A 12,973-nucleotide genomic window follows, 5' to 3' on the forward strand; every position below is an offset into this window, starting at 1 on the left:
ATATACTTCATCCTGAAACAGCACAGAAGAACATGATGTGTTCTTTCTTTGATGAGATAGAGGTCAATGCCCATGAGCTATTACATACAAGAGTATCAATAAAGTACGATAATACCTTACATAATATAAAAGTATGTTGAACCTGTCACTATGAAATACTCGAGAATATTCTTCTTAATGTTTCACATATTCATTTCTCATTTATTTCTTTCTCTTTAAAAAACACAGATTTTAAAGAGATATAATTCTATTTGAATTTTTCAGATTATTTGGGCTACACATAAATAGAAGTAGAAATTTACTAAGTGCCAAAAAAATTTCAAACTGTGTATTACAAAACTTTCGGTGATGTCATGCCAAGTTGCTGACCTGTCTTCTGATAGTGATACTGTGATTAGTCAAAGGTGTTAGTAATATCCCTTTATCCAACATATTATTTCCATTATCATGACAAATTAAAATATGTTCATTAACAAGGGCGTCTTTTAAAATTTAACCCAGCAGTCACTCACAACTAAGGATGAATTATTTGTTTTTATCTAATTGTTTTCCCTCTAGTAGAGATTTAGGATTCTCATAGATAATTGAATATTGATCATGGTGGAAGAAGCTGAGAATTAAACGCACTTTTAGAGCATGAGGCCATACTGAGAAGGCTGTATCTTAGTAACCTGATGGAATGACTGATGTGGAGGGTCTCAGACACTTAGAAAGCAGCATGTACTTCTCTGGGCAGTATGTGTGTATATGCATGTGTGTGTTTTTGGGGAAGACTTTGGAAATAAAGGAAGAAGGACTCCAAAATGTATCTTTATGTACTCTGAAATGTTGTTGATGCTGCTCAAAGTATTTTGGAAAACACTTTTTAACATGCCCTTCAGCAAATGTGCCAAAGATTATATACAAACTGCCTATATCAGGGGACAGCAAACTACAGCCCATAAGCCAAATTCAGCCCACTGCCTGTTTTTATATTATAAATATAGTTTTATTGGAACAGCCACATTCATTCATTTATACATTGTTTATGGCTGCTTTCAAGCTACAACAGCAGTTAAGTAGTTACAGCAGATACCATATGGCTCACAAAGCCTAAAATATTTACTATCTGCCCCTTTACAGAAAAAGTTTGCCAACCCTTGGCGCAGAACAACTTGAGCTCCAAAAATTACATAAGGGAAATGACAGGAAATTCTCAATGGCCAGTTAAAAAAGGAGGTCTTTCGTAACATTTTGTTTCTGTAGTAAAATTTTCTTTCTTATTATATTGATGGCAGTACTATTACAGATTGGTTTCTTATCTGTGTTTCTTGAAAAAAGCTGTGAGCAAAGCATTGCCATAGCTACACTCAATGATTTAACTTCTGGGCATAAGAATGTTACTTATCACTGTGGCTTTAAATGACTGCAAACTACTTTAAGAGATTTTTCTAATTTCATATGTAGTAATTACACGAAGTAGAAGTCTTTCCATTACTTATTTGTAGTTCCAAATTTTACTGTACTTTCATATTACAGGGAAATTTACATATTCCTTCATTTAATGGAATAAAGATGGTCAGAAAAATAATTAACTTCTAAAAATTGGCCAGGACACATTTTTAAAATTTGTAATTCACAAGCATGCAAGACAAAGCACCTTTTCCTGGTACAGAAGGTATTGTTACCTTTGGTCCTGGAAATCCTTCTCCAGGTAAGCCCCTCTCTCCTGGTACTCCCTCAGGACCACGGGGACCCTGGTTAGGACAGGAGAAAATGAGGAGCAGGAGGAGAGAGAAAATGGAAGGAGTGATGAAAGAGAAAGAAAGAGAATGGTTATATTTCAGTTCACATGCCAAAAAAAATGGATAGTTGGATCTGCACTAAACATGTACAGGCTTTTTCTTTTTTTTTTTTTTTTTTTTTTTTTTTTTTAGCTTTTTCTAGTCTACTTAGTTCTTAAATACTACCCCCCCCCCCCCCCCCCCCCCCTACTATAGCATAATAACTATTTACACAGCATTTACATTGTATTAGGTATTGTAAGTAATCTAGAGATGATTCAAAGTATACCAGATATGCATAGGTTATATGCAAATACTATGCCATTGTGTCTGGAATTGGTGGGTTCTTGGTTTCACTGACTTCAAGAATGAAGCCACGGACCCTCGTGGTGAGTGTCACAGTTCTTAAAGGCGGCGTGTCCAGAGTTTGTTTCTTCTGATGTTCAGATGTGTTTGGAATTTCTTCTTTCTGGTGGGTTCGTGGTCTCGCTGGCTTCAGGAGTGAAGCTGCAGACCTTTGCAGTGAATGTTACAGCTCATAAAGGCAGTGTGGACCCAAAGAGTGAGCAGCAGCAAGATTTATAGCAAAGAGCAAAAGAACAAAGATTCCACAGCATGGAAAGGGACCCCAGCGTGTTGCCACTGCTGGCTGGGGCAGCCTGCTTTTATTCTCTTATCTGGCCCCACCCACATCCTGCTGCTTGGTCCATTTTACAGAGAGACGATTGGTCTGTTTTACAGAGAGCTGATTGGTCCGTTTTGACAGCATGCTGATTGGTGCGTTTACAATCCCTGAGCTAGACACAAAAGTTCTTCAGTTCCCCACTAGATTAGCTAGAGACAGAGTGTCGATTGGTGTATTTACAAACCCTGAGCTAGACACAGAGTGCTGAACGGTGCATTTACAAACCTTGAGCTAGATACAGAGTGCCGACTGGTGCATTCACAATCCCTTAGCTAGACATAAAGATTCTCCAAGTCCCCACCACATTAACTAGATACAGAGTGCCAATTGGTGCATTCACAAACCCGGAGCTAGACACAGGGTGCTGATTGGTGTGTTTACAAACTTGAGCTAGATACAGAGTGCTGATTGGTGTATTTACAATCCCTTAGCTAGACATAAAGGTACTCCAAGTCCCCACTAGACTCAGGAGCCCAGCTGGCTTCACCCAGTGGATCTCGCAGTGGCTCGCAGGGGGAGCTGCCTGCCAGTCCCGGGCCCTGTGCCCCGCACTCCTCAGCCTTTGGGCGATTGATGGGACCAGGCGCTGTGGAGCAGGGGCGGCGCTCGTTGGCGAGGCTCAGGCCACACAGGAGCCCACGGCGGGTCGGGGAGACTCAGGCATGGCGGGCTGCAGGTCCAGAGCCTTGCCCCGCAGAGAGGTAGCTAAGGCCTGGTGAGAAATCGAGCGCAGCACCGGTGGGCCAGCACTGCTGGGGGACCTGGCACACCTTCCACAGCTGCTGGCCCGGGTGCTAAGCCTCTCACTGCCTGGGGCAGCAGGGCCGGCCGGCTGCTCCGAGTGCAGGGCCCGCCAAGCCCACGCCCACCCAGAACTCTACCTGGCCCTCAAGCACCATGCAGCCCCCGTTCCGCCGGTGCCTCTCCCTCCACACCTCTCCGCAGGCTGAGGGAGCGGGCTCTGGCCTCGGCCATCCCAGGAAGGGGCTCCCACAGTGCAGCAGTGGGCTGAAGGGCCCTTCAAGCGTGGCCAGAGTGGGCACCGAGGCTGAGGAGGCGCCAAGAGCAAGCGAGGGCTGTGAGGGCTGCCAGCACGCTGTCACCTCTCACCATTTTATACAAGGGACTTGAGCATCTGTAGATTTTGGTGTCTACAGAGGTCCTTAAACCAATCCCCCATGAATACCAAGGAATGGCTAATGACTGTGGCCCTATTTAAATTTTTAGTGAGAATCCTTCTAGTAAACTCAATACTGATCAGTAGAATTGTAGAGCTACGAAGAATAATATTCCCATTGTATCAAATACTCATTCCATTTGATTGACATAAAATGTTCTATTCCAGTGTTCTCAAAGTAGAAGAAAATGGAAATTAAATGATGCTTTGAAATAAGAATTAAGAAATAAATTATCTGAGGAAATGCTAAAAATCTGGAACTGTGTGGCCCAGAGAAGGATGCAGAGTGATTTAATAATTTAATTATCAGGGGAGCGTTGTGAAGAAATCATCACACAGCTGTTTTAAAGCATTAAGTGTTGTTTACATGCGTTTCAATTTCTGTGCTGATAAATTTAGATTAAAACTTGAATTATTTCAGGAACTGGTTGAACCCACAGGCAGTTTTATATGCAAATTGAAATCCTGATAGGATCATTAAGGGGAAACATGATTTTCAATTGAAATGATTCAATTTAAGAAGTTCATGTAACTACTGCTCAGAAAGCCACTAGGAAAGATGACTTCTCACATGAGTTAAGAAAAACACAGTCTCAGGCTTTGAAATGGACTTGCAGAAAATGTACTAATGGAAAAATAAAAGAGTAATAGTGAGGTTTTCATTTAAATCAGGAATTTTTAAAGACGATCATTTTTCTCTCCTTTTCTTCTTGGCCAGAAGGTAAAAAAGTAGTAAAGGAACTTACAATAAGAATCTTAGAAGAAAAAACTGAAGCTTTTTCTCTGATGAATCTAAACAGATAATTAGGCTTCACTTGCCAGAGAAATAAACCTATGATGGAACAAAGTCTGCCAAGTTTCCCACAAGTTCCTAAACCAGCACACTACAAACACTGAATGATCTTTGGGCTTGAGATACAATAATCTAGGGTGATTTAAGACGCTTTTCTCCTCAAGCCCAGTAGCAGAACGAGGATGCGGCATTATACTTATCAGTGACTGATCATAGTTATAGATTCGTAAGAAAAAGATCTGTTTTTCAGTGTTTAATTTTTTTGTCTTTCCCTAATGTTTTATATTTTACAAGACAATCTTCTTTAGTATGTATGCATACTGATTCCGTAAAGACTTTAATTAAAAGAAAAAGCTAACATCTTTTTCAATTTAAATTATAACACTTAACAGAAACCTAGCTTATAACACTTCCAAGACCTTAATGAAAGCACTAATATCCATGACAGTTTATTCTACTGGCAGAGCAATTAGCTAGTAGGAAAATAAATAGGAGCATGAAAATTGTTAATAGATTGCAAACTAAACCAAATTATTAATAGATTGCAAACTAAACCAAAAGTGCCAAGCCAACGTCACATACTTTAACAAAGAAAACACATACTTTAACAAAGAAAACATTGACAAATTATTTTTTCCCTAATAATATGACAAATTAAAAAACCACAATTTACATTAAATGTAAGGAAGTATTTTTCCAGTTCACTCAACATTTTTCATTCATCCAACAAAGATACACCAAACTCCTAGCAGGTAAAAGGCATTGTGCTAGGTTCTAGGGATAGCAGACAAAACTGCTCCCTGTCTCATGGAGCTGACAGTATTGCATAATAGTTAAGAGCAGATTTTGGTGTCATTTGGACTGAGGTTCAAGTCCCAGCTCTGCTACATAGTAGCAGTTTCACCTTAAACAAGTAAGTCAATCTCTGCAAAGCACAACATCCTCCTCAAAATGGTGATAATAATAGTATCTACCTCAACCACAAGTGTTCATGTAAGGATTAAGTCAGAGAGATTTACATCTTTTACAGATTAAGCACTCAATAAATATCTGCCATCATTATCCAAATTATTTTACTTGAGTCCTGTAATTGCTAAGAATGTCCTTTCATGGAAGTTTTTACAAATAAAGGCAGTCTCAGAGTGAATGATTTAAATTAAACAATGTGTAAAAAGCATGCTGCACAGAATAAACACTGAATCTTCCTTCATTCTCTGCACTTCTAGAGTACGTTAGCTAAAGTGGAGGTGAAAAGATTGGATCTTTAAGGAGCCAAGTATTCAAAGCTGCTGAGAACAGAGAGTTAATGCTCATGGACAGTCTTTTAGGAGAAAAAAGCAGTGATCCAAAGTGTAATTACTATAAACCATCAGAGTAATATTCCACGCCATCAGAATATTCTCAAGTCTTCCAGTTAAACACTCAGAATGGAAGATGATCATTAGCCAGAGAAGAGAAGTAGAAGGTACTTGGTTTAAATGAGCTATAGTTTAATTTATTAAGATAGTACCAAAAGATTATTTTTAAAAGACAGAAATCCTTTTATTAAAAAAACTCAGTGTCCTTTCTAAGGCCATGAGAACCAATTACAACTACGACATACTTACTTGGCTTCTAACAAACACCTCTGATAAAAAATAAATAATGAAGGAATCTAATTATCAGTTAACACAGCCTGATCAGTGAAATGCTTTATCTGAGACATTAACAATGAGATAAAATATGATTGTCCATTACGTTCATCTTATTACTTTCCATAGTAATCTCAATAGTGTTAATAATCAATAAAAATGCTTTCAATATGCATTGCAAGCATGAGAGATAAATATGCTAATAATAGTAGTAACTGTCCATTATCTTCAAACAGTGCCATCTACTTTATTTTTTAATCTCAAAGTAATTATAGTTCTCTTTCAGGGGTTATTTGTTTATTTACAGTGCTCTGAATAACCTTGCATAAAAAACAAACAGATCACCCTGACAGTCTTAACCAATTTAATTTTTATGAATCAGTTACATCTACCAGACCAGCACAAAACTAGTGGTAATCACATAAAGATTACAGATGACAGTTCAAAAGTAGGTCTCAGAGCTAGAGCATTAATTCAATCTATCAGCAGATTTATATTAATGTGGTAGTGAAAAGAGAGTCGTACTAAATATGAAACACTTGAAATAATTCAGGCAAAGAAACAAAAGTAAAGGACTTTCAGTAGAACTTTTGTCAGTCCTAAGATAAGTCTTTACCTTACTTCTAAATAATTCAAAAATTCACATTGTTGGCCAAGCATGGTGGCTTAGGCCTGTAATCCCAGCACTTCAGGAGGTTGAGGCGGGCAGATTACCTGAGGTCAGGAGTTCGAGATCAGCCTGGCCAACATGGTGAAACCCCATCTCTATTAAAAATACAAAAATTAGCCAGGTGTGGTGGCTGGAGCCTGCAGTCCCAACTACTTGGGAGGGTGAGGCAGGAGAGTCGCTTGAAGCCGGGAGGTGGAGGTTGCAATGAGCCGAGATCGCCCAATTGCACTCCAGCCTGCGGGACAAGAGTGAGACTCTGTCTAAAAAAAAAAAAAAAAATCACATTGTTGATTTTTTTATAATGACATTTTGGTGCAACATTTTGATATGTTATTTAGGATCTTTCCCACCTTTGTTATGATTTTAGTTCCCAATTAAGTATAACTCTGTAATTATGACTTGGAAAGCAATCAAGCAAGCAAGAATTTCATGTTCTGGTAATACTGTTAAAAACTCTCAACTACAAACATTTAGAAAGACAGGTAATATACATTTTTTAAGATGAATTTTAAAGGCATGGAAGAGTCCAAAGAAGATAAGAGAAATTACAGGGTTCAAAAAGAGAGAATCAAAACTCGAGAACTCTAGCATATAAGTTAAGCATCTTAGGTAAGCATCTAAGCTGGTGCTACAGCTGTCCTGAATAGAAAAGTGTGTTTGTGTGGTGGGAAGAAGGCTAGGAAATTTAGAGGGAGGAACAGCAGCAAAGACTTTGGCTCACGCAATGGAAAACGAAGACAGAATTATAACTGAGAAACTGAGATTCCCACAAACTTATAGAGACAGTCTCCAACTTCAGATGGGATGGTTCGACTTAAGATTTTTGGATTTTTTTTTTTTTTATACTTTAGGTTTTAGGGTACATGTGCACAATGGCAGGTTTGTTACATATGTATCCATATGCCATGTTGATTTCCTGCACCCATTAACTTGTCATTTAGCATTAGGTATATCTCCTAATGCTGTCCCTCCCCCCTCACCCCACCCCACAACAGTCCCCGGAGTGTGATGTTCCCCTTCCTGTGTCCATGAGTTCTCATTGTTCAATTCCCACCTATGAGTGAGAACATGCAGTGTTTGGTTTTTTGTCCTTGCGATAGTTTACTGAGAATGATGTCTTCCAGTTTCATCCATGTCCCTACAAAGGACATGAACTCATCATTTTTTATAGCTGCATAGTATTCCATGGTGTAGATGTGCCACATTTTCTTAATCCAGTCTATCATTGTTGGACATTTGGGTTGGTTCCAAGTCTTTGCTATTGTGAATAGTGCCGCAATAAACATACATGTGCATGTGTCTTTATAGCAGCATGATTTATAGTCCTTTGGGTATATACCCAGTAATGGGATGGCTGGGTCAAATGATATTTCTAGTTCTAGATCCCTGAGGAATCGCCACACTGACTTCCACAATGGTTGAACTAGTTTAGAGTCCCACCAACAGTGTAAAAGTGTTCCTATTTCTCCACATCCTCTCCAGCACCTGTTGTTTCCTGATTTTTTAATGATGGCCATTCTAACTGGTGTGAGATGGTATCTCACTGTGGTTTTGATTTGCATTTCTCTGATGGCCAGTGATGATGAGCATTTCTTCATGTGTTTTTTGGCTGCATAAATGTCTTCTTTTGAGAAGTGTCTGTTCATGTCCTTTGCCCACTCCCTGTTTGCAGATGACATGATTGTATATCTAGAAAACCCCATTGTCTCAGCCCAAAATCTCCTTAAGCTGATTAGCAACTTCAGCAAAGTCTCAGGATACAAAATCAATGTACAAAAATCACAACATTCTTGTACACCAATCACAGACAAACAGAGAGCCAAATCATGAGTGAACTCCCATTCACAATTGCTTCAAAGAGAATAAAATACCTAGGAATCCAATTTACAAGGGATGTGAAGGACCTCTTCAAGGAGAACTACAAACCACTGCTCAATGAAATAAAAGAGGATACAAACAAATGGAAGAACATTCCATGCTCATGGGTTGGAAGAATCAATATGTGAAAATGGCCATACTGCCCAAGGTAATTTATAGATTCAATGCCATCCCCATCAAGCTACCAATGACTTTCTTCACAGAATTGGAAAAAACTACTTTAAAGTTCATATGGAACCAAAAAAGAGCCCGCATCGCCAAGTCAATCCTAAGCCAAAAGAACAAAGCTGGAAGCATCACACTACCTGACTTCAAACTATACTACAAGGCTACAGTAACCAAAACAGCATGGTACTGGTACCACAACAGAGACATAGATCAATGGAACAGAACAGAGCCCTCAGAAATTATGCCACATATCTACAACTATCTGATCTTTGACAAACCTGACAAAAACAAGAAATGGGGAAAGGATTCCCTATTTAATAAATGGTACTGGGAAAACTGGCTAGCCATATGTAGAAAGCTGAAACTGGATCCCTTCCTTACACCTTATACAAAAATTAATTCAAGATGGATTAAAGACTTAAATGTTAGACCTAAAACCATTAAAATCCTACAAGAAAACCTAGGCAATACCATTCAGGACATAGGCGTGGGCAAGGACTTCATGTCTAAAACACCAAAAGCAATGGCAACAAAAGCCAAAATTGACAAATGGGATCTAATTAAACTAAAGAGCTTCTGCACAGCAAAAGAAACTACCATCAGAGTGAACAGGCAACCTACAGAACGGGGAAAATTTTTGCAACCTACTCATCTGACAAAGGGCTAATATCCAGAATCTACAATGAACTCAAACAAATTTACAAGAAAGATTTTTGGATTTTACAATGGGTTGGTCAGCATGTAACCTCATGGTAAGTCAAGGACCTCCTTATGACTTACAATGGGCTTATGGTTTCTACTGAATGCATTGCGTTTGCATCCTCATAAAGTAAAAATTATATATAAATCAAACCATTGTAAGTTGGGAACCATCTTCGGTGTTACAAACACTAAATGCATTTTCAACTTACAGTATTTTTGATTTATGACAGGTATAGTAGGATGTAACTCCATTGTATGTCAAGGAGCATCTGTATATAGTCAATGAAAGAACAAAGTAGAAAAAAGCCATCCCATCAACACAATGATACGAATGACAAGAATCTTGTCTGCTTGGCTTGGGCTCATAATGACTAAAAATTTCTACCCTGGTCCTGTGCTGTGTATGAGTTTATGATTTCAATTGACATTATCTAAGTGGTTCATGAACACCTTAGTCAAGACATTAGCATCAAGGAAACCCCTGGAAAACAAAAGAGATACAAACACAAACTCCTCTCAAATCCTAAGAACACTTAGGATTCACAATTAAAGCCCAGCTGAAAATAATTCAGATGGCAAAGTACAAAACATAAAAGAAAATAACTCACAATGAATAAAAGTAAAGTGACACAATGTAAACTTCCTCAAGAATGTCAAATAATAGAATAAAATAATAGAGACAAAAAAGAAGTACTTTAAATACTTAATGGTCTTAAGGAAATAATGGAAAATACAAGAACAGTATAGTAAAAAGATAATAAATATAGTTAATAAAAGGCAGATTTTAAAAAATAACTAAGAATTTTTAAAATACTTATTAACTTAAAAATACAATGAATGAGTTAAGAACGCTTTATAACATGATGAAGATAAATTTGTGGATTATAAGTTAGATTTGAGAAAATTATCCAATTGCAACCAAATATCTAGTAGGATTTCTTGATAAATAGAATGGGGAAAGAAAATATTTGAAGAAATAATAGCTAAGAACTTTTTTAAACTATGGAGTCCTCAGATTCATGAAACAGTAAATCTGAAAAAGTATATGTGAAAATATATTCACATTTATATGCATCATAATTCCTCTACAGGAAATCTAAAGAATAAAAAAATATTGCAAAAGCAGCCTAAAGCAAAAATGAATTACTACAAGAAATTATAAACAGGCTAAAGACATGGAAACAGAAACCATGGTTGCCAGCAAACAATGGAATTAGTACACAATCCAGACTGCACCAGCTAAACTATTCTTACAAAGCAAACTAAACAATGGCATTTCAACCAAAGGCTGAAAGGGTTTAGTGCTAACATATTTTTACTGAAAAAATCTTCTGAAAGAAGTATTTATTGAAAAAAACAAAGAAATCAGCCAAGAAGAAGAGAGAAATTTAGGAAGCTATGTCAACTAAGAAATGGGTAAATATATGGGTAAAACTATACAAATACTGACTAAAAAAAAGTTCAAAAATAATAATTTTGGCAGGATAAAAATAAAGTAGAACTAAGTCAATAGGAATAATACTCTGAAGTTGGAAGAAATGATTGAAGTAAAAGTCTCATATGGTCAGTATATTTTTCAGGAGTGGGTGGCAATATTGATGACATTTCAAACTTGTTAGTCAAGAAAACATGTTAGGAATCAACCTAAATGCCCATCAACAGTAGACTGGATAAAGAAAATATGGTACATATACACCATGAAATATTGCACAGCCATAAGAAAGAATGAGATCATGTCCTTTGCAGCAATGTGGATGGAGCTAGAAGCCCTTATCCTTGGCAAACTAACTCAGAAACAGAAATCCAAATACTGCATGTTCTTACCTATAAGTGGGAGCTAAATACTGAGAACACAAGGACACAAAGAAGGGAACAACAGACACTGGGGCCTACTTGAAGGTGCAGGGTGAGAAAAGGGTGAGGATGGATAAATTGCCTATCAGGTACTATGCTTATTATTTGGATGATGAAATAATCTCTACACCAAACCCCTGTGACATGCAATTTATCTATATAACAAACCTGCAAATGTACTCCTGAACCTAAAGTAAAAGTTAATAAAAAGAACACATATTAAAGTTTAGTAACCACAAAAAAAGAAACAAAATATGTAAAAATATATACAAGTATATGTACACATATATAGATATATATATACGAAGTTGTGTATGTGCGTGTATATATGCTTGAGATATGTACATATACTTGATATTTTGCCCAATTTATAATTCGATTTTTGATTTATTATTGAGTTTTGAGAATTTTTTTAAAAAATGTATTCCTAGTACAAATCCTTTGTAAATGTGTAGTTTGTGAATATTTTCTCCCAATCAGCACCTTGTCTCTTTAGACCCTTAACAGAGTCTTTCACAGAGCAAACATTTACCACTTTGATGAAGTCCAATTAATTACTTTTTAGGGGGGATCATGTTTTTGGTGACATGTCTAAGAAATCTTCATCAAGCCCACGATCCTAAAGATTTTCTCATATGTTTTATTCTAAAAGTTTTATAGTTTTTACATTTTATATTTAAATCTATGATCCATTTTGAGTTACTTTTTGTATAAGGTGTGAGACTTAAATTGAGGTTCATTTTTTGTGTTTGCACAGATATCCAATTGCGCCAGCACCATTTGTTGAAAAGACTGTGTTTCCTCTGTTGGATTGCTTTCACAATCTGTTGACTATCCTTGTGTAGGTCTGAATCCGGGGTCTCTATTCTGTTCCACTGATCATATTTCTATGATTTGCCAATACCACACAGTCATTATTACTGTACCTATATAATAAATCTTAAGACCAGAAAAGTTAGTATAATTTCTCCAAGTGTATTCTTTTTCAAGTTTTTTAAAAGCTATTCTAGCTCTTTTGCCTTTCCATATTAATTTTAAAATAGCCCTGTCCAAGTCTAAACAAAATCTTGCTGGGGTATCAAAAACATTTGCACTAAACTTTCACATCAATTTGGGAAGAATTTACATCTTTACGTAGTTAAGTCTTCTAATCTATAAACATGTCTCTAAATGTGTTAAGTATTCTTTGATTTCTTTCATCACTGTTTTGTAGTTTTATACAAGTCCTATACATGTCTTACTAGATTTCTACCCAAATATTTTTCTTTTTTAGCAATCAAAAATGGTGTTGTGCTTTTAATTTTAGTTTCTATGTGTTCATTACGAGTATACAGAAATTAAATAGATTTTGTATGTTGATATTGTACCCTGTGACCTTGCTGAACTCACTTGTTAATTCTAGGAGGTTTTTGTATAGATTTCTTGGGATTTTCTATGGAGGCCATCATATCATCTGCAAATAAGGATAGTTTTATTTATTGTTTTTATACCAATACCTTATATTTCTTTCTCTTGTCTTATTGTGCTGGCTAGAACTTCCAATATGTTGAATAAGACTGATGAGAGCAGACATCTTTGTCTTGTTCCTGATCTTAGAGGGATGCATTCACTCTTTCACTATTACGCATAATGTTAGCTCTAGATTTTTCATA

General features: G+C 36.9%; 1 protein-coding gene across 1 annotated transcript in view; it reads right to left on the reverse strand.

Moving 5' to 3' along the window:
* COL28A1 (collagen type XXVIII alpha 1 chain) overlaps positions 1-12,973 on the reverse strand; it is a 175,351-nt gene that overhangs the window by 112,467 nt on the left and 49,911 nt on the right. Inside the window, exon 14 of the mRNA XM_030823080.1 lies at positions 1,668-1,736. Within this exon, the coding sequence (XP_030678940.1) occupies positions 1,668-1,736 (69 nt within the window). The remainder of the gene's footprint in view (positions 1-1,667; positions 1,737-12,973) is intronic.

The sequence above is a fragment of the Nomascus leucogenys genome, chromosome 11 (assembly GCF_006542625.1).
Source record: "Nomascus leucogenys isolate Asia chromosome 11, Asia_NLE_v1, whole genome shotgun sequence".
Lineage (NCBI taxonomy): Eukaryota > Metazoa > Chordata > Mammalia > Primates > Hylobatidae > Nomascus > Nomascus leucogenys.